The sequence below is a fragment of the Triticum dicoccoides genome, chromosome 1A, assembly GCF_002162155.2.
Source record: "Triticum dicoccoides isolate Atlit2015 ecotype Zavitan chromosome 1A, WEW_v2.0, whole genome shotgun sequence".
In the NCBI taxonomy this organism is placed as follows: domain Eukaryota; kingdom Viridiplantae; phylum Streptophyta; class Magnoliopsida; order Poales; family Poaceae; genus Triticum; species Triticum dicoccoides.
In genome coordinates this window covers 142,896,241-142,918,281 of record NC_041380.1, presented here as the reverse complement: position 1 = coordinate 142,918,281, position 22,041 = coordinate 142,896,241, and the positions used below count along the sequence as shown (strand labels likewise).

Here is a 22,041-nt window from a genome sequence, read left to right as displayed (position 1 = left end):
TGGATCGCTATTTGAAATCAAGACAACTGTGGTTATGACTTCAAAGATATCTTCAAGCAAGACCTTTGAAATGGAAGTGAACCAAGTAGTAGTAACGCTCCAACACCCCACCAACGCCAAACAATTCCTAACCTATTTAGTACTGACCCAAAACCTATTTTGTATTTTTTTTCTCTATTCATTATTTATCAGTAAGATGAATTCTTCCCAAAATCCAATGATTGAGCTCTCTGGACTATAATCTTTGAACTTCTAGATTAATTTAAAAAATACATACTTCTTTAGGAGAATGTAAATGGAGAAGTTCGCTTACTGTTTGCTAGTATTGCATAAAATTCTGTTTTTTTAGAGTGCACACTTATAAGACGTGGACCATCAGACAAAAAATGCTAATGGTAGTGGCGGCTTGAAATACCACAAGAAACAAACAGGAGGAGAATATACATGATATATCTTTTTTAACATGTTCAGTACATGGAGATCCTAGTGTACATAAATCGTTTCAGTCAGATAGCAACTCGCGACATGTGGTCACACAGACAGGCTGAATGCATGCCACCTTGGTAGCTACATACACAGGCTAGCTGAAGCGGAAGTAGCTAACACAATTTTGAACGAAAAAAAGTTAATGCGGGATCGCTCTCACAATAAGTCTCCCTTTACAGGATTCAACAGAAGTTGAACTTGATGGTGGGCAAGCAGGATCCAGGGTGTTGTCTTCACGAATGGTCGGCAGCTCCGTCATTGAATGGCCCAGGGCTGCATACTTGAACGGCTCTGGGCTGCTTTGGGAGGACTCGGGGTGCTGCTGCAGATTGGATCAGGGTGAGCGTGCTCGCTCTACAGGACAAAAACACACACACAAGAACCATTGGATATAAGTGTGACGGATTTAGGAGCTACATGATCAGTAGAAATTGAACTACAGAGTGCATATTAGTTGACCTTCACTCCAACGCTCAGGAGGTGCCCAGTGTGACGGAGGATGACGGCGACGCCTGACCATGGCACGCGGCCAGCTGCAGGTTGTGGCCTCCTCCATCTGAAGTTTGACGCCTCCTCGATCTGCAGGATAGCACCCCATCCGCACGCGGGCTGGTGGTCGCCGGAGAGTGGAGGGTGGTGAAGGATCCTCGCCGGATCCGGCGACCCCAAGGTGCTCCGGCAGGTGGTGTGGCGCGTCATCGGTTGGGGTCGGGGCTGTGGTGGCGTCGCCGGCAGGGGTAGGGCTGCGGCGGCGCCCGGCTTGCCGGCGGGGCGGGAGTGGGAGGGGGCGGGGCCGGTGACTCACCAGAAGTTGGCGCGGGCGGCGACGCCGGGTGGGGGCGGGGTCAGGGGAGGTGGGCGTCGCTAGGACTGGGGAGATCGAGAGGTTGGGGATCGGATGAGGTGGGGGACGAGGGGCGTGGAGTGGGCTTTTTTTTCTTCTTCGTGGGTTTCGGAAGTTCGGGAACGTGTCTTTGGGCCCTATATAGGGCCGACCGTGATCCAAATAACTATTCTGATCCTGGGATCCGAATAGTGCTATTATATATATTCAACCATCTTTTATGATCTCTTATGCTAAAGTAACAATTCAATCACAATTTCAAGTATGAATCATAATCTTCATTGAGAACCAACAAACACTAATCTCAGTCGTTGAGGCAATTGCGATTTATCATAACATAGGAAAGAGTCGAGATAAGAGCTTTTTAGCAAGTCCACATACTCAACCATCTTTTAGTCTTTCACAATTGCTAACACTCACGCAATATTTATGGGTATGAAGTTTTAATCGGACACAGAGAAAGATAGGGGCTTATAGTTTTGCCTCCCAATGTTTTACCTCAAGGGTGATGTCAACAATAATAGTTCATGAAGACTCACATCCAATTAGCTATATATATTAGGATCTTTCCAACATATTGTGCTTGCCAAAGGATAAAATGTAAAAAGGAAAGGTGAAGATCACCATGACTCTTATGTAAGGTAGAAGATAAAAGTAAAAGATAGGACCTTCGCAGAGGGAAGCAGAGGTTGTCATGCGCTTTTATGGTTGGATGCACAAAATCTTAATGCAAAAGAACGTCACTTTATATTGCCACTTGTGATATGGACCATTATTATGCAGTCCGTCGCTTTTATTTCTTCCACATCACAAGATCATCTAAAGCTTATTTTCTCCTCATTAATAAGTCATACATATTTAGAGAGAAATTTTTATTGCTTGCACCGATGACAACTTACTTGAAGGATCATACTCAATCCATAGGTAGATATCGTGGACTCTCATGGCAAAACTGGGTTTAGGGATATTTGGAAGCACAAGTAGTATCTCTACTTGGTGCAAAGAAATTGGCTAGCAAGAGAAGGAAAGGCAAGCTCAACATGTTGGATGATCCATGACAATATAATTTATCTCAGATGTAAGAAAACATAACCCATTACGTTGTCTTCCTTGTCCAACGTCAACTCTTAGCATGTCATACTTTAATGAGTGCTCACAATCATAAAAGATGTCCAAGATAGTATATTTATATGCAAACCTCTCTTTCTTTATTACTTCCTATTAATTGCAATGATGACCAAAACTATTTTTGTCAACTCTCAACAACTTTTATTCATCATACTCTTTATATGTGAGGTCATTACTCTCCATAACATCCATATGATCTCTTTATTTCTTTTTATTTCTTCTCTTTTATTTTATTTAATTCCCTCAAGATCATAGCCAAATAATCAAGCCCTTTACTCAACACTAATCTTTATTATATAGCTCACGGACTCGATTACATAGAGGGATCATAAAGAAAAACTCACAACTAGATCATACTAAAACTTTATTCTACTAGATCAAGATATTATCAAAAGGATCGAACTAAGAAAAACGGTAAAGATAAAAGTGATGGTGATATGAGTAGTTGCCAAGGGGAGTGCCCATACCAGATACTCAGTTCTTCTTTGTTGGTGAAGAAGGTGGAGTTGTTGATAATGTAGGCTTGTCGTCCCTCTTCCAAGGCATAGGATCACCATCATAGCAGGATGACCGAGTTTCCTGAATCCTCAAGTCTACAGCCAAACTCATCCTCTTGAATCTATATTCATACTCACAGTTTTGATTTTGCAGGACATAGATCTGGGCTTGGAGGTGCTCGATTTTCTCATGAAGCTTGAAGATGGCCTCCCCAATGTCCTTGGCGTCCAGCTTGTGGTTGTTGGTGAACTCTGTGATCATTATGTGATTGGAGTCGAGTCCACGCTCCACCGTCTCCTGACACTTGAAAACTTGTTGGTCCAATGCCTCGAGCCTTGTCTCAATGCTTCCAGTCCTCCTTGGTCCCTCAACATCGTGGATGTGCAACAACCCCTCACGCATCTCAGTGGTTTGAGAGTGTTGCAGCACCTCCGCAAGGTAGGGGTTGATGACCTTATTGAAGAACTTGTCCTTGGGGGCACTTGAAGACGACATGACGACCTAGATCTGTCAGAGAAACAACTCGAAACAAAGACACGAGATATTTGTGTGATACGGTGGTCAAAACCTTCGGGAGATTATATAATGAATTTTTACCGACCAAAAGAAGTATCGTGCAAGAAAACAGAGTCCGGAGAGCACACGAGGTACCCAGGAGGAAGGGGCGCGCCCAGGGGGTAGGGCGCACCTCCCATCCTCGTGGAAGCCTTGTGTCCTTCCTAGACTGCTTCTTATTTTCCTATTTTTCTAAATATTCCAAAACGGAGAAAAATGCCATTAGAACTGTTTTGGAGTCGGTTTACTTACCATACTATATACCTATTCCTTGTCGAAGTCTGAAACGTTCTGGAAAGTGTCCCTTATGTATTCCTCCGAGGTTACGGTTTCAATAATAGTGGTTTCAACATTTATGGGATTACTTGAGATATAATGTTTGATTATCTGACCGTTCACCACCTTTGGATTTGTGCCTTCGAAGTTGTTGATTTTTATGGCACCGGAACGATAGATCTCCTCGATAACGTAAGGACCTTCCCATTTAGAGAGAAGTTTTCCTTCAAAGAATCTTAAACGAGAGTTATATAACAGTACATAATCACCTACATTGAATTCACGCTTTTGTATCCTTTTATCATGCCATCTTTTAACTTTTTCTTTGAACAGTTTGGCATTCTCATAGGCTTGGGTTCTCCACTCATCAAGTGAGCTAATGTCAAATAACCTCTTCTCACCGGCAAGTTTGAAATCATAATTGAGCTCTTTAATGGCCCAATATGCCTTATGTTCTAGCTCAACAGGTAAATGACATGCTTTACCATAAACCATTTTATACGGAGACATACCCATAGGATTTTTATATGCAGTTCTATAGGCCCATAAAGCAACCGTGTTGCTTGGTAGTTAATGGAAACTAATATCATTCTTAGCGTGCTGGTTATCGAAACACTATTCTAGGATTGATCGTGCTACCTAGTCCTTATTTTCGGTGCACTCTTCAATCAATGAGATAGAATTTTGGCAATCCATCACTTTCTTGGTCCCATCGTCTTGCCCTGAAAAGCAAGAATGTTCTCGAGTGTAGTAACATATCGGTGGTTCGTGATTTTCCGAATATCTTCTCGGAAGTATCACCAGGTTGTTTCCCGACTGTTATGTTGAGCTCATGATCAAGTTGGTTTTCTTGTAAGCCACCCTTTCTCCAAGAATCTGTGTCGGATACCCTGAGCTAGTTGGTTAAGCTAAACAACAACTTGGAGAGTTGGAAGATAAAAGCTTGTCTGACTTAGTTCATGTTAAGGGATATCTTTTGTGCGTGTGTGTGTGTTGAAGAAAGATGATATCTCCATTGATTGGTCCTCGTGATCAGTTGTTGGATCTATTGCCTTGTCAAGACTTTAACTTGAGTATGGGCTATCGTCAAGTCAAATCAAAACCAACGATTTTCATAATGTTGTCTTACTCGTGGTTGATCCCTCGAGCATACACCATTACATCTTTTGGTCTGACCAATGCTATCATCGTGTTCACATGATGGTGGAAGTCCAGTGATATGGAAAATTCTGATGAGTTGTTGTTGAGCCCATCAGCAGCATTTTTTCTCCCCCATGATTCATGTTGAACATCAACCTAGTGTTGAAAACCTTGTATGCAATGCCTTCGTGTTCCGTTCATGAAGCTTATGCTTGGATGAAAGAAGTGACTTTCTCCAAGTTCACATGCACTAGGTGTAAGTTGCCGCCATGAATTTGAGAAAGGTTTGTTTTGTTTCCCTTGGAATCATCCCAAATCAGTCATGCATATGTGCAAAGTATTCTATGGTTTGGTAGATTAATTACCTCCACTCCATATGTGTTCCTAGCACACCAAGCCATTGATTGGTTTGTTCAAGGAGAAGAAGTTTCTTCTTAGGAGCTAGACTTACGCAAGGACTTCGATATCCTCGTTGATGGTTCCCTCCTGAACTCGGTAGTGTTTCGTTTTAAGACTACCAGGTGGCCATGCTTGTCTAGGACAACGTGTTCACATGCTTGTAGCAGAACCGGCTCATGTTTTGGAGCTTACTATCGTAGTTCATTCCCTGAGAATCTCGCAACATCATCTCGTCGATTTGTGTTGCAAACCTTCATTTTTCTTTCTAGAGTTGATGAGTCTGGAATATCCTGACACCAACCAGATCTGAATCTCAGGCAGATATGATGGTTGGAACATTCCCAACATTTGCATTTTGTACCCAGCTTGCACCCCATCGTGCCAATTTTCCATGGGATTCCCTTCTCAGCAGTTGCTGTCCAGGATCATCTTCAAATGTGGTCCTGTCATGGGTCCCATCCATTTCCGGTGATAAGCAAAAGTCATCCATTGCGTTGTCTTCAACAAGGTAGTCCACATCATCCATTCGAATCCGGATATGACATTCCTTCGAACTCTGCCAAACGATCGATTGTGATTGCCTTAGGCTGGTATAAAGAGTTTCAATGATCTAGATATCAAAAGTAATTCTTTTTGCCACTTAAGGGAAAATTCTATGAGTCACCTCCCCTAAGGGGCCCCATTATGAAATCATGGCAATTATTTCATCACTATCTTGAGATTTTGCCCTACCCTCTTCAGCGTGAGACTATTGCCTACCCAGTAAAACCTTGTCATCTACCTCTTTCCATCACTCCTAGTGTGTGATTCGCGTCTCAGCTTGTGAGATTTATCTATGTCTCATTCCGTGAGTTAATCCTGAGCTGCTCGATCTTTGAGAAGATCGATCCTTCAAGAGTTTCTTTTCCCTCTCGTTGTCATGTTGGTAGGAGTTCCTGGAGCAAGACTTCGAGACAATGAAGGTGATCAAATCAACATTCCTATGGAGTGCATCCTGGATCGCGAAGATTGTGTTGGTCTTGTGTCCCTTTTGTCTTCTCACCTCACGTCCTGAATCTCGGGACGAGATTCCTGCTTAGTGGGGGTGAGTTGTCACAACCCTAGAGTTTGATTGTAATTAGTTTCATAAGCATCCTTGCATCATGTCTATATTTGTTTGAAACTTGAAATGAAGATCGCCTAAACCCTAGCATCAAAGGAATTCACTAGGTTCAACTAAAATATTTTCAGCAAATCCAAATGGCTTTCAAAAATGTTCATCATTTTTGGAAAATGCTGGAAACAGTAACCAGAGGTGATGCACATTTTTCCATGACATATTTTGGATCTGAATTAAATCATACTCTATTTGAATTTGGGCACTTAAATACTATAAAATATTTAAAATGTCCAAATAATCCTAAACTGAAATGTTCTATGTTGGATATATTCCAAACACTGGCCATGAGCAGTTTGGTGATTTTTGAGTGTGCCTAAGTATTTTTAATAAAGCCAAACACAATTACAGAAAATAGAAAAGAGAAATAAAAATAGTTAAAGAACATAGGCTCACCTGGAACTTACCTGGCGCCCACCAAAGCCCACCTGGCCAGCCCAGTTGGTCAGCCCGGCCCACCAGCGCCACCGTCCTCAAGCTCCTGCCAGGGGGACGCGCGCGTGTGGTCGCCGCACGCGGGCACGCGCCCTGGCCACCTCCTCTCTGCCTGCTTGCCCGGACACCTCTGGGAGATGCCATGCGCCAGCCCCTGACTCTCTCACTCTCTCCCGTGCTTCTTCCCTCTTCCACTCTCTCTCCCTGTCGCGCCAGAGCGCAACCGCCGCCGCCGCTCGTCGTTGCCGTGGCCACCGCCTCCTCCTCGCCCCTTTGACGTGCCCGAGACCTCTGCCACATCGTTGTCGTCCTCTCCACTGAGCCATGCGAGCTGGGAGACCTCACAGCACCGCCATCGGCATCGTTTCCAAGCTTCGGCACTGGCGCCGTCTCCGACGATTCGCCGGCCATGGCGCGTCCCCGCCCTCCTCGTCGCCTCTGCTGGAACCGGGGTGAGCCCCTCTCCGTTCCGCCTCTATTCTCAGACGCCCGCACGTCCTCCACCACTAGAGCCGCAGTGCGCGAAGCTCGCCGCCGCACGGCCATGTCGCCGCCGTCCTTCTGCCTAGCATATGCTGCATCCGAGCTCGTAGACGAGCTCCAAGAGGACCCAAGAGGCCGTGGCACACCTTATACGGCTTCCCCGTGCCCTGGAGTCATGCGCCCGCTTGAGCCGAGCTCCGGCCGCCGCCGCGAGCTCTGTTTCGGCGAGCTCCGGCGCCCCCGCAGCCACCCACCTGCCTCTCTGGATGCGAGAGAGCACCGGGTACGCCCCGGTAGTCTCCGCGCATCCAGCCGCCGCCGGTCGCGCTTCTCCGATGAGTTTCTGCCGTAGTTTTGGTCACCACCGGCCAAACTCTGGCGAGGGCCGACGTGGCCTCGCCATTAGCACTAACCCCGCCAGCTGGACCACCATTAGACCTTGACAGCAGGCCCCGTAGCGGGTCAAAGCCGTAGTCAACGCGGGATTAGCTTCTGTCTCACTGACCAGTGGACCCCACTGGTCATGTTTGACAGGGACCCGGTCTGTTGACCTGCTGACGTCACAACGACGTCATGCTGACGCAGTTAACCTTTTTCTGGATTTATTCTTATTCAGGAAATTCCAGAAATTAGTTTAAACTTCAAAAATTCATAGTAATTCAACCGTAACTCTAAATGAAACAAATTATATATGAAAAATGATCAGAAAAATCCAAAGAATCCATTTATGGCATTTGCATGCATGTTATAGCAACTTATATCCTCTGTTTAGGAAAATTCAATTAAATGGCATTTAAGAAAGCACTTATGGGGTTTGAATTTGAACCTGGGGTTCAAACCAACTTCATTTAATATGGTTGCTAGTTGCATTAGTTCAATCAATAGCATATTGCCATGTCATGAACATGCATCATATTGTTGCATTGCATTGATTGTGTTTCCTTCTTTATTGCCGGAAGTTGTCCCCTCTCAATAGATGTGGTTTCGACGATGAGTTCGATGACACCGATGAAGAGCTATACTATCTTCAGAAGTTCCAGGCAAGCAAAACCCCCTTGTTCATTCCGATACAATCCCACTCTCTCGCTGCTGCTCTCTTTTACTACATTAGGACAACAATGATTCAACTATTACATGCTTCGGTAGTTGAACTCCTTTCCTCTGCATGACCTATCATTGCCACAGTAAATAGATGAAACCCACTAGCATGAGTAGGAGTTGTTTGAGCCCTGATGTGCCTACTCATTCATGCTTCTTTGTCATGCCTGCTACTGCTTAGAGTTGAGTCAGGTCTGATTCATCGGGGATGAATCGGAGGTGTGTCAACATGTCCTAATGTTGAGAGCTAAGAGTGTGAACACGATTTGGTAAAGGTAGCGGTGAGAGGCCATGTAGGAGTACATGGTGGGTTGTCTCATTGAAACCGTTCTCAGGAACTGAGTTCTATGTTGGTAATCCATGAACAGCTACTACCACGCATTGGGCCCGAAACCAATGGACCCTCTCGACTTATTAACTGCCCTTGCCTTCTCTCCAGGAGTTGCAACTAGTTTCTGGTGTTTGTAGGATATGTGTTGGCGGCCGTGCGTAGCACTGACCCTAGGGGCGGGCTATGATGCGGTACATACACCATGGCACGGTGTACCGGGTGCCCATTTGGTGTCTCGGGAACCCTGCACACATCGTTTGGGGCTCTGAGCGAAACTCCAGCCGGATCTCCTCGCGGATGCAACCCGAATAGGCAATAAACCTGGACTAGAGACTTGTATGGTTAGTCAGGTCGTGGCCGACTCCCTCGCCAGGCTTCCGCTTGAAGGTTGCCGAGATACACGACGTGTACATGGTGGTAAGTGGCGAGAGCGTGTGTGAAGAAGTACACCCCTGCAGGGTTATAAATGATCTATTCGAATAGTCGTGTCTGCGGTAATGGACTTCTGGGTTGCCTGTACAATTCATAGATAACTTGAAGAGGATACCCTAAAACTCGCAGGATAAGTGTGAGTGCTATGGGTGGCCTTCTCGTAGGGAGACGGGAGCGGATCCATGGTGGTGTATTGAATGGTGAATATCTGGACTCGTGTGCGCCACCTCAAAAGAGTTGCTAGCAGTCATAGTTCAGGTTAGCCACTGAGTCAAAGCTAGCTTGCTACAGTTAAACTCCACTACCCCTTTGTTGATACCGATGCATATGTAGTTAGTTCTGATGTAAGTCTTGTTGGGTACATTTGTACTCACGTTTGCCTATTTTATGTTTTTGTAGAGAGACTACAGTCTCGCTAGTAGTTCCATGTGGACTTCGACGTTTAGCTTGTTACCTCAGCTACGATCTTGTGCCCCGGCAGGGTCTTGTAGATAGTCAGGCTTCTCAGCCTTTTTCATCTGTAGTTGTTTGTACTCAGACAAGTTAAGCTTCCACATGTGCTTGTTTCTTGTATGCTCTGTATGTTGGGTCATGAGACCCATGTTTGTAATATCTCGCTCCTCGGAGCCTATTTAATAAATACTTGAGTCGTAGAGTTATGTTGTGATGCCATGTTGTATTCGCACATATTGAGCATATTGTGTGTATGATTGGAATGCTTGGTATGTGTGGGATCCGACAACCTAGTTGTTTATCCCTGGTAGCCTCTCTTATGGGGAAATGTAGTCTTGTGCTTCCATGATGCCATAGTAGTCCGCTACAGCCCGGTTCACCGGAGTCCTGCTAGCCCGGCACTACTGCTCCGGAACACTTGACTGGCCAGCATGTGATTCACTTCGTTCCTCTGTCTGTCCCTTCGGGGAAATGTCACGCGGTGACATCCGGAGTCCTGCCTAGCCTTCTACAGCCCGGGTTCCCGGAGTCCTATTAGGCCAGCGCTACAGCCTGGATTCGCATGCTGCTGACCGACATGCTCGATGTTCATTCATGTTAGCCTGTCTCCGTAAGTTAGTGCCACTTTGGGTTCACGACTAGTCATGTTGGCCCGGGTTCTCTGTCATATGGATGCTAGCGACACTATCATATACGTGAGTCAAAAGGCATAAACGGTCTCGGGCCATGGTAAGGCGACACCCGTGGGAATACCGTGCGTGAGGCCGCAAAGTGATATGAGGTGTTACCGACTAGATTGATGTGACTTGGAATCGGGGTCCTGACAGCGTTGGTATCAGAGCCTGACCACCTGTAGGATTACCAAGCCAATTTGGTCGAAGTTGAGTCTAGAAATGCTTTATTTATATAAGGGAATTGATTGTGGAAGGGAACGTAAGGCTCTTTTTACTCCTTATACCTTATTGCCTTCTGATCTGAGTCAACCTCTTCTTTTCTATGGGGTTAAGAAACTAGGCCTTCTCATCTATCTATCAGGAGATGACGTGTTACTAATCCGTAGACTCATAGGATTGATGGATTCAAGCCCAGTTCAGTTTCTACTACTTCTGTATGTTCATATCTGGCCTCAGAACCTTGATATTGAGTGGTTATGCCACCATTTTGCATGATGTCTTAGATCTTTTTGAGCATTTACAGTCGTTATGCTGTCCGAGTCATTCCAGGTCTCTAAATAGTCTGATGCATTTGCAAATCCCTTCTTTCTGTTCCCGATGTCGCTTTGGGCCAGTTCAACCACACTAATCGGTGAATTGAGGTACTCTGTTGCCTCAACATATATGTTGGAGCTATTATTATGACCCTAGGTGTTTTAGGGAGTCACCTAGTAATCTAGCCATGTTTTGTGTTCCGGTGTGATGATTCTGGCCACCATTCTCGAAAGCATCCCGTGATGCCATTTAGTAGTAGGTATTCTATTCCTGGGTTCTTGAAACCGAGATTCACCCTACTTACCTCCTGTTGATAGTGTTTGCTTGTTTCTTTAGGATATTAGTAACCCTGCGATAGTCCTCGAGGTCCATGGTATTTCTTCCTTCCAAATACCATGAACCGTTAAGGCAGAAGTTCTTGGAACCAAAATATCACAATCAGAGTAATCTTGAGGAGTTCTCCATTCATAATTGTGATTCTGTCAGTTCTACCTTTCTGCATGGGTTATCTAGAAGAAACCTGTTGAACTTGGTTCAACAAATTAATCTATGCATCAACAACTCCGAAAGATATATGAACTCTTTGTCCCTCTTCATTTGTATTCTGACCATCATCTATCAATTGATAGTCAGGAGTAATTGTGCATCCGTGTTATCGATGTTTATTATTCTTATGGTCCGTTAAGCCATTCTATTTCAGAATGCTAGGAGAAACAAACTCCAGTACCTCATCCATATCCGGGATTGGGTCAAAGTAGTTGTGTTCTACAGATCAAATGCCAATCCAGCTTTTGCTCCGTTCCACCCTGGAGTATTACCCCCTTTATGTCAGGATTGTCATGAGAATTGCACCATCTCTCATGAATTCTTGGTGCAGTGATACCTCTTGCCATCATTTTCATTCCTCGGTCCCGTGTTGTCGCAACCGGAATGCCGGCAAGTGAACCATGATGTGTGAAATCAATACTCCTAGCAACCGTGTTGCTTGGTAGTTAATGGACTCTAATATCATTCTTAGCATGTTGGTTATCGAAACACTATTCTAGGATTGATCGTTCTACCTAGTCCTTATTTTTGGTGCACTCTTCGATCAATGAGATAAGATTTTGGCAATCCATCACTTTCTTGGTCCCATCGTCTTGCCCTGAAAAGCAAGAATGTTCTCGAGTTTAGTAACATATCGGTGGTTCGTGATTTTTCGAATATCTTCTCGGAAGTATCACCAGGTTGTTTCCCGACTGTTATGTTGAGCTCGTGATCAAGTTGGTTTTCTTGTAAGCCACCCTTTCTCCAAGAATCTGTGTCGGATACCCTGAGCTAGTTGGTTAAGCTAAACAACAACTTGGAGAGTTGGAAGATAAAAGCTTGTCTGACTTAGTTCATGTTAAGGGATATCTTTTGTGCGTGTATGTCTGTTGAAGAAAGATGATATCTCCATTGATTGGTCCTGGTGATCAGTTGTTGGATCTATTGCCTTGTCAAGAATTTGACTTGAGTATGGGCTATCGTCAAGTCAAATCAGAACCAACGACTTTTGTAATGTTGTCTTACTCGTGGTTGATCCCTCGAGCATACACCATTACATCTTTTGGTCTGACCAATGCTATCACCGTGTTCACATGATGGAGGAAGTCCAATGATATGGAAAATTCTGATGAGTTGTTGTTGAGCCCATCAGCAGCATTTTGTCTCCCCCATGATTCATGTTGAACATCAACCTAGTGTTGAAAACCTTGTAAGCAATGCCTTCGTGTTCCGTTCATGAAGCTTATGCTTGGATGAAAGAAGTGACTTTCTCCAAGTTCACGTGCACTAGGTGTAAGTTGCCGCCATGAATTTGAGAAAGGTTTGTTTTGTTTCCCTTGGAATCATCCCAAATCAGTCATGCATATGTGCGAAGTATTCTATGGTTTGGTAGATTAATTACATCCACTCCATATGTGTTCCTAGCACACCAAGCCACTGATTGGTTTGTTCAAGGAGAAGAAGTTTCTTCTTAGGAGCTAGACTTGCGCAAGGACTTCGATATCCTCGTTGATGGTTCCCTCCTGAACTCGGTAGTGTTTCATTGTAAGACTACCAGGTGGCCATGCTTGTCTAGGACAACGTGTTCACATGCTTGTAGCAGAACCGGCTCATGTTTTGGATCTTACTATCATAGTTCATTCCCCGAGAATCTCGCAACTTCGTCTCGTTGATTTGTGTTGCAAACCTTCATTTTTCTTTCTAGACTTGATGAGTCTGGAATATCCTGACACCAACCAGATCTGAATCGCAGGCAGATATGATGGTTGGAACATTCCCAACATTTGCATTTTGTTCCCAGCTTGCACCCCATCGTGCCAATTTTCCATGGGATGCCCTTCTCAGCAGTTGCTGTCCAGGATCATCTTCAAAAGTGGTCCTGTCATGGGTCCTATCCATTTCCGGTGATAAGCAAAAGTCATCCATTGCGTTGTCTTCAACAAGGTAGTCCACATCATCCATTCGAATCCGGATATGCCATTCCTTTGAACTCCGCCAAACGATCGATTGTGATTGCCTTAGGCTGGTATAAAGAGTTTCAATGGTCTAGATATCAAAAGTAATTCTTTTTGCCACTTAAGGGAAAATTCTACAAGTCACCTCCCCTAAGGGGCCCCATTATGAAATCATGACAATTATTTCATCACTATCTTGAGATTTTGCCCCACCCTCTTCAGCGTGAGATTTTTGCCTACCCAGTAAAACCTTGTCATCTGCCTCTTTCCATCACTCCTAGTGTGTGATTCGCGTCTCAGCTCGTGAGATGTATCTATGTCTCATTCCGTGAGTTAATCCTGAGCTGCTCGATCTTTGAGAAGATCGATCCTTCTAGTGTTTCTTTTCCCTCTTGTTGTCATGTTGGTAGGAGTTCCTGGAGCAAGACTTCGAGACAATGAAGGTGATCAAATCAACATTCCTATGGAGTGCATCCTGGATTGCGAAGATTGTGTTGGTCTTGTGTCCCTTTTGTCTTCTCACCTCACGTCCTAAATCTCGGGACGAGATTCCTGCTCAGTGGGGGTGAGTTGTCACAGCCCTAGAGTTTGATTGTAATTAGTTTCATAAGCATCCTTGCATCATGTCTATATTTGTTTGAAACTTGAAATGGGGATCGCCTAAACCCTAGCATCAAAGGAATTCACTAGGTTCAACTAAGATATTTTCAGCAAATCCAAATGGCTTTAAAAAATGTTCATCATTTTTGGAAAATGCTGGAAACAGTAACCAGAGGTGATGCACATTTTTCCATGACATATTTGGGATCTGAATTAAATCATACTCTATTTGAATTTGGGCACTTAAATACTATAAAATATTTAAAATGTCCAAATAATCCTAAACTGAAATGTTCTATGTTGGATATATTCCAAACACTGGCCATGAGCAGTTTGGTGATTTTTGAGTGTGCCTAAGTATTTTTAATAAAGCCAAACACAATTACAGAAAATAGAAAAGAGAAATAAAAATAGGAAAAGAATAGAGGCTCACCTGGAACTTACCAGGCGCCCACCAAAGCCCACCTGGCCGGCCCAGTTGGCCAGCCCAGCCCACCAGTGCCACCGTCCTCAAGCTCCTGCTAGGAGGACACGCGCGTGTGGTCGCCGCGCGCGGGCATGCGCCCTGGCCACCTCCTCTCTGCCTGCTTGCCCGAAAACCTCTGGGAGATGCCACGCGCCAGCCCCTGACTCTCTCACTCTCTCCCGTGCTTCTCCCCTCTTCCGCTTTCTCTCCCTCTCGCGCTCGAGCACAACCGCCGCCGCCGCTCGTCGTTGCCGTGGCCACCGCCTCCTCCTCGCCCCTCTGACGTGCCCGAGACCTCCGCCACATTGTCGTCGTCCTCTCCACCGAGCCATGGGAGCTGGGAGACCTCACAGCACCACCATCGGCATCGTCTCCAAGCTTCGGCACCGGCGCCGTATCCGACGATTCGCAGGCCACGACGCGTTCTGCCCTCCTCGTCGCCTCTGCTGGAACCGGGGTGAGCCCCTCTCCGTTCCGCCTCTATTCTCGATGCCCCGCACATCCTCCACCACTAGAGCCACCGTGTGCGAAGCTCGCCCCTGCACAGCCATGTCGCCGCCGTCGTTCTGCCTAGCGTATGCCGCATCCGAGCTCATAGACGAGCTCCAAGAGTACCCAGGAGGCCGTGGCACACCTCATACGGCTTCCCCGTGCCTTGGAGTCGTGCGCCCGCTCGAGCCGAGCTCCGACCGCCGCCGCGAGCTCTGTTCCGGTGAGCTCCGGCACCCCCGCAGCCACCCACCTGCCTCTCTGGATGCGGGGGAGCACGGGCTACGCCCCGGTGGTTTCCGCGCGTCCAGCCGCCGCCGGTCGCGCTTCTGCAATGAGTTTCTGCCGCAGTTTCGGTCACCGCCGGCCAACTTCCGGTGAGGGCCGACGTGGCCTCGCCATTATCACTAACCCCGCCAGCTGGACCACCATTAGACGCTGACAGCGAGCCCCGTAGCAGGTCAAAGACGTAGTCAACGTGGGATTAGTTTCTGTCTCACTGACCAGTGAACCCCACTGGTCAGGTTTGACCTGGACCCGGTCTGTTGACCTGCTGACGTCACAACAATGTCATGCTGACGCAGTTAACCTTTTTCTGGATCTATTCTTATTCAGGAAATTCCAGAAATTAGTTTAAACTTCAAAAATTCATAGTAATTCAACCATAACTCCAAATGAAACAAATTATATATGAAAAATGATCAGAAAAATCCAAAGAATCTGTTTATGGCATTTGCATGCATGTTAGAGAAACTTATATCCTCTGTTTAGGACAATTCAATTAAATGGCATTTAAGAAAGCACTTATGGGGTTTGAATTTGAACCTAGGGTTCAAACCAACTTCATTTAATATGGTTGCTAGTTGCATTAGTTCAATCAACATCATATTGCCATGTCATGAACATGCGTCATATTGTTGCATTGCATTGACTTTGTTTCCTTCTTTATTGCCGGAAGTTGTCCCCTCTCGGTAGATGTGGTTTCGACAATGAGTTCGATGACACCGTTGAACAGCTATACTATCTTCAGAAGTGCCAGGCAAGCAAAACCCCCTTGTTCATTCCGATACAATCCCACTCTCTCTCTCCTGCTCTCTTTTACTGCATTAGGACAACAACGATTCAACTATTACATGCTGCAGTAGTTGAACCCCTTTCCTCTGCATGACCTGTCATTGCCACAGTAAATAGATGAAACCCACTAGCATGAGTAGGAGTTGTTTGAGCCCTGATGTGCCTACTCATTCATGCTTGCTTGTCATGCCTGCTACTGCTTAGAGTTGAGTCAGGTCTGATTCACCGGGGATGAATCGGAGGTGTGTGAACATGTCCTACTGTTGAGAGCTAAGTGTGTGAACACGATTTGGTAAAGGTAGTGGCGAGAGGCCATCTAGGAGTACATGGTGGGTTGTCTCATTGAAACCGTTCTTAGGAACTAAGTTCTGTGTTAGTGATCCATGAACAGCTACTACCACGCATTGGGCCTGAAACCAATGGACCCTCTCGACTTATTAACTGCCCCTGCCCTCTGTTTAGGAGTTGCAAGTAGTTTCTGGTGTTTGTAGGATATGTGTTGGCAGCCGTGTGTAGCGCTGACCCTAGGGGTGGGCTATGATGCGGTACATACACCATGGCACGGTGTACCGGGTGCCCGTTTGGTGTCTCGGGAACCCTGCACACATCGTTTGGGGCTTTGAGCAAAACTCCGGCCGGATCTCCTCGCGGATGGAACCCGAATAGGCGATAAACCTGGACTAGAGACTTGTGTGGTTAGTCAGGTCGTGGCCGAATCCCTCGCCAGGCTTCCGCTTGAAGGTTGCCGAGATACACGACGTGTACATGGTGGTAAGTGGCGAGAGCGTGTGTGAATAAGTACACCCCTGCAGGGTTATATATGATCTATTTGAATTGCCGTGTCCACGGTAAAGGACTTCTGGGTTGCCTGTATAGTTCATAGATAACTTGAAGAGGATACCCTAAAACTCGCAGGATAAGTGTGAGTGTTATGGATGGCCTTCTCGTAGGGAGACGGGAGCGGATCCATAGTGGTGTATTGAATGGTGAATATGTGGACTCGTGTGCGCCACCTCAAAAGAGTTGCTAGCAGTCGTAGTTCAGGTTAGCCACTGAGTCAAAGCTGGCTTGCTGTAGTAAAACTCCACTACCCCTTTGTTGATACCGATGCATATGTAGTTAGTTCTGATGTAAGTCTTGCTGGGTACATTTGTACTCACGTTTGCCTATTTTATGTTTTTGTAGAGAGACTACAGTCTCGCTAGTAGTTCCGCGTGGACTTCGACGTTTAGCTTGTTACCTCAGTTACGATCCTGTGCCCCGGCAGGGTCTTGTAGATAGTCAGGCTTCTCAGCCTTTTTCATTTGTAGTTGTCTGTACTCAATCAAGTTAAGCTTCCGCATGTGCTTGTTGCTTGTATGCTCTGTATGTTGGGTCATGAGACCCATGTTTATAATATCTCGCTCCTCGGAGCCTATTTAATAAATACTTGAGTCGTAGAGTTATGTTGTGGTGCCATGTTGTATTCGCACATATTGAGCATATTGTGTGTATGATTGGAATGCTTGGTATGTGTGGGATCCGACAACCTAGTTGTTTATCCCTGGTAGCTTCTCTTATGGGAAATGTAGTCTTGTGCTTCCATGATGCCATAGTAGTCCGCTACAACCCGGTTCACCGGAGTCCTGCTAGCCCAGCACTACTGCTCCGGAACACTTGACTGGTCAGCATGTGATTCACTTCGTTCCTGTGTCTGTCCCTTCGGGGAAATGTTACGCGGTGACATCCGGAGTCCTGCCTAGCCTGCTACAGCCCGGGTTCCCGGAGTCCTGTTAGCCCAGCGCTACATCCCGGATTCGCACGCTACTGACCGACATGCTCAATGTTGATTCACGTATGCCTGTCTCCGTAAGTTAGTGCCACTTTGGGTTCACGACTAGTCATGTCGGCCTGGGTTCTCTGTCATGTGGATGCTAGCGACACTATCATATACGTGAGTCAAAAGGCACAAACGGTCCCGGGCCATGGTAAGGCGACACCCGTGGGATTACCGTGCGTGAGGACGCAAAGTGATATGAGGTGTTACTGGCTAGATCGATGTGACTTGGAATCGGGGCCCTGACAGTGTTGGTCCTGACATCAACCTAGTGTTGAAAACCTTGTAAGCAATGCCTTCGTGTTCCGTTCATGAAGCTTATACTTGGATGAAAGAAGTGACTTTCTCCAAGTTCACATGCACTAGGTGTAAGTTGCCGCCATGAACTTGAGAAAGGTTTGTTTTGTTTCCCTTGGAATCATCCCAAATCAGTCATGCATATGTGCGAAGTATTCTATGGTTTGGTAGATTAATTACCTCCACTCCATATGTGTTCCTAGCAGACCAAGCCACTGATTGGTTTGTTCAAGGAGAAGAAGTTTCTTCTTAGGAGCTAGACTTACGCAAGGACTTCGATATCCTCGTTGATGGTTCCCTCCTGAACTCGGTAGTGTTTCGTTGTAAGACTACCAGGTGGCCATGCTTGTCTAGGACAACGTGTTCACATGCTTGTAGCAGAACCGGCTCATGTTTTGGATCTTACTATCATAGTTCATTCCCCGAGAATCTCGCAACTTCGTCTCGTTGATTTGTGTTGCAAACCTTCATTTTTCTTTCTAGACTTGATGAGTCTGGAATATCCTGACACCAACCAGATCTGAATCGCAGGCAGATATGATGGTTGGAACATTCCCAACATTTGCATTTTGTTCCCAGCTTGCACCCCATCGTGCCAATTTTCCATGGGATGCCCTTCTCAGCAGTTGCTGTCCAGGATCATCTTCAAAAGTGGTCCTGTCATGGGTCCTATCCATTTCCGGTGATAAGCAAAAGTCATCCATTGCGTTGTCTTCAACAAGGTAGTCCACATCATCCATTCGAATCCGGATATGCCATTCCTTTGAACTCCGCCAAACGATCGATTGTGATTGCCTTAGGCTGGTATAAAGAGTTTCAATGAAATAGATATCAAAAGTAATTCTTTTTGCCACTTAAGGGAAAATTCTACGAGTCACCTCCCCTAAGGAGCCCCATTACGAAATCATGGCAATTATTTCATCACTATCTTGAGATTTTGCCCCACCCTCTTCAGCGTGAGATTTTTGCCTACCCGTAAAACCTTGTCATCTACCTCTTTCCATCACTCCTAGTGTGTGATTCGTGTCTCAGCTCGTGAGATGTATCTATGTCTCATTCCGTAAGTTAATCCTGAGCTGCTTGATCTTTGAGAAGATCGATCCTTCTAGTGTTTCTTTTCCCTCTCGTTGTCATGTTGGTAGGAGTTCCTGGAGCAAGACTTTGAGACAATGAAGGTGATCAAATCAACATTCCTATGGAGTGCACCCTGGATCGCGAAGATTGTGTTGGTCTTGTGTCCCTTTTGTCTTCTCACCTCACGACCTGAATCCCGGGACGAGATTCCTGCTTAGTGGGGGTGAGTTGTCACAGCCCTAGAGTTTGATTGTAATTCGTTATATAAGCATCCTTGCATCATGTCTATATTTGTTTGAAACTTGAAATGGGGATCGCCTAAACCCTAGCATCAAAGGAATTCACTAGGTTCAACTAAAATATTTTCAGTAAATCCAAATGGCTTTCAAAAATGTTCATCATTTTTGGAAAATGCTGGAAACAGTAACCAGAGGTGATGCACATTTTTCCATAACATATTTGGGCTCTAAATTAAATCATACTCTATTTGAATTTCGGCACTTAAATACTATAAAATATTTAAAATGTCCAAATAATCCTAAACTAAAATGTTCCATGTTGGATATATTCCAAACACTGGCCATGAGCAGTTTGGTGATTTTTGAGTGTGCCCAAGTATTTTTAATAAAGCCAAACACAATTACAGAAAATAGAAAAGAGAAATAAAAATAGGAAAAGAACACAGGCTCACCTGGAACTTACCTGGCGCCCACCAAAGCCCACCTGGCCGGCCCAGTTGGCCAGCCCAGCCCACCAGCGCCACCGTCCTCAAGCTCCTGCCAGGAGTACGCGCGCGTGTGGTCGCCGCGCGTGGGCACGCGCCCTGGCCACCTCCTCTCTGCCTGCTTGCCCGGACACCTCTAGGAGATGCCACGCGCCAGCCCCTGACTCTATCACTCTCTCCCGTGCTTCTCCCCTCTTCCGCTCTCTCTCCCTCTCGCGCCCGAGCTCAACCGCCGCTGCCGCTCGTCGTTGCTGCCGCCACCGCCTCCTCCTCGCCCCTTTGACGTGCCCGAGACCTCCGCCACATCGTCGTTGTCCTCTCCACCGAGCCATGCGAGCCAGGAGACCTCACAGCACCGCCATCGGCATCGTCTCCAAGCTTCGGCACCGGCGCCGTCTCCGACAATTCGCCGGCCATGGCGCGTCCCCGCCCTCCTCGTCGCCTCTGCTGGAACCGGGGTGAGCCCCTCTCTGTTCCGCCTCTATTCTCGACGCCCCGCACGTCCTCCACCACTAGAGCCACCGTGTGTGAAGCTCGCCGTCCCACGGCCATGTCACCGCCGTCGTTCTACCTAGCGTATGCCACATCCGAGCGCATAGACGAGCTCCAAGAGGACCCAGGTGGCCGTCGCACACCTCATACGGCTTCCCCATGCCCTGGAGTCGTGCGCCTGCTCGAGCCGATCTCCGGCCGTCGCTGCGAGCTCTGTTCTGGCGAGCTCCGGCACCCCCGCAGCCACCCACCTGCCTCTCTGGATGCGGGAGAGCACGGGCTACGCCCCGGTGGTCTCCACGCGTCCAACCGCCGCCGGTCGCACTTCTCCGATGATTTTCTGCCGCAGTTTTGGTCACTGCCACCCAAACTCCGGTGAGGGCCGACGTGGCCTCGCCATTAGCACTAAACCCGCCAGCTGGACCACCATTAGACGCTGACAGCGGGCCCCGCAGCGGGTGAAAGCCGTAGTCAACGCGGGATTAGTTTCTGTCTCACTGACCAGTGGACCCCACTGGCGAGGTTTGACTTGGACCCGGTCTGTTGACCTGCTGATGTCACAACGACGTCATGCTGATGCAGTTAACCTTTTTTTGGATTTATTCTTATTCAGGAAATTACATAAATTAGTTTAAACTTCAAAAATTCATAGTAATTCAATCGTAACTCCAAAAGAAACAAATTATATATGAAAAATATCAGAAAAATCCAAAGAATCTGTTTATGGCATTTGCATGCATGTTAGAGCAACTTATATCCTCTGTTTAGGACAATTCAATTGAATGGCATTTAAGAAAGCACTTATGGGGTTTGAATTTGAACCTAGGGTTCAAACCAAATTCATTTAATATGGTTGCTAGTTGCATTAGTTCAATCAAAAACATATTGCCATGTCATGAACATGCATCATATTGTTGCATTGCATTGACCGTGTTTCCTTCTTTATTGCCGGAAGTTGTCCCCTCTCGATAGATGTGGTTTCGACAATGAGTTCGATGACACCGATGAAGAGCTATACTATCTTCAGAAGTGCCAGCCAAGCAAAACCCCCTTGTTCATTCTGATACAATCCCACTCTCTCGCTCCTGCTCTCTTTTACTGCATTAGGACAACAACGATTCAACTATTACATGCTGTGGTAGTTCAACCCCTTTCCTCTGCATGACCTGCCATTGCCACAGTACATAGATGAAACTCACTAGCATAAGTAGGAGTTGTTTGAGCCCTGATGTGCCTACTCATTCATGCTTCTTTGTCATGCCTGCTACTCCTTAGAGTTGAGTCAGGTCTGATTCATCGGGGATGAATCGGAGGTGTGTGAACATGTCCTACTGCTGAGAGCTAAATGTGTGAACACGATTTGGTAAAGGTAGCGGTGAGAGGCCATGTAGGAGTACATGGTGGGTTGTATCATTGAAACCGTTCTCAGGAACTGAGTTTTGTATTGGTGATCCATGAACAGCTACTACCACGCATTGTGCCCGAAACCAATGGACCCTCTCAACTTATTAACTGCCCTTGCCCTCTGTCCAGGAGTTGCAACTAGTTTCTGGTGTTTGTCAGATATGTGTTGGCGGCCGTGCGTAGAGCTGACCCTAGGGGTGGGC

The 22,041-nt window shown here is 46.4% G+C and overlaps 1 protein-coding gene across 1 annotated transcript; it reads right to left on the bottom strand.

Annotated features, from left to right (window-relative positions):
- Positions 1-311: 311 nt before the first annotated feature.
- Positions 312-1,263, bottom strand: LOC119274806. The gene is made up of 2 exons (XM_037555564.1): positions 946-1,263; positions 312-840 (listed from the first exon to the last, which is right to left on the bottom strand). The coding sequence occupies exons 1-2, from the start codon at positions 1,183-1,185 to the stop codon at positions 742-744; spliced, it is 339 nt and encodes a 112-aa protein (XP_037411461.1). The 5' UTR covers positions 1,186-1,263; the 3' UTR covers positions 312-741.
- Positions 1,264-22,041: the final 20,778 nt, after the last annotated feature.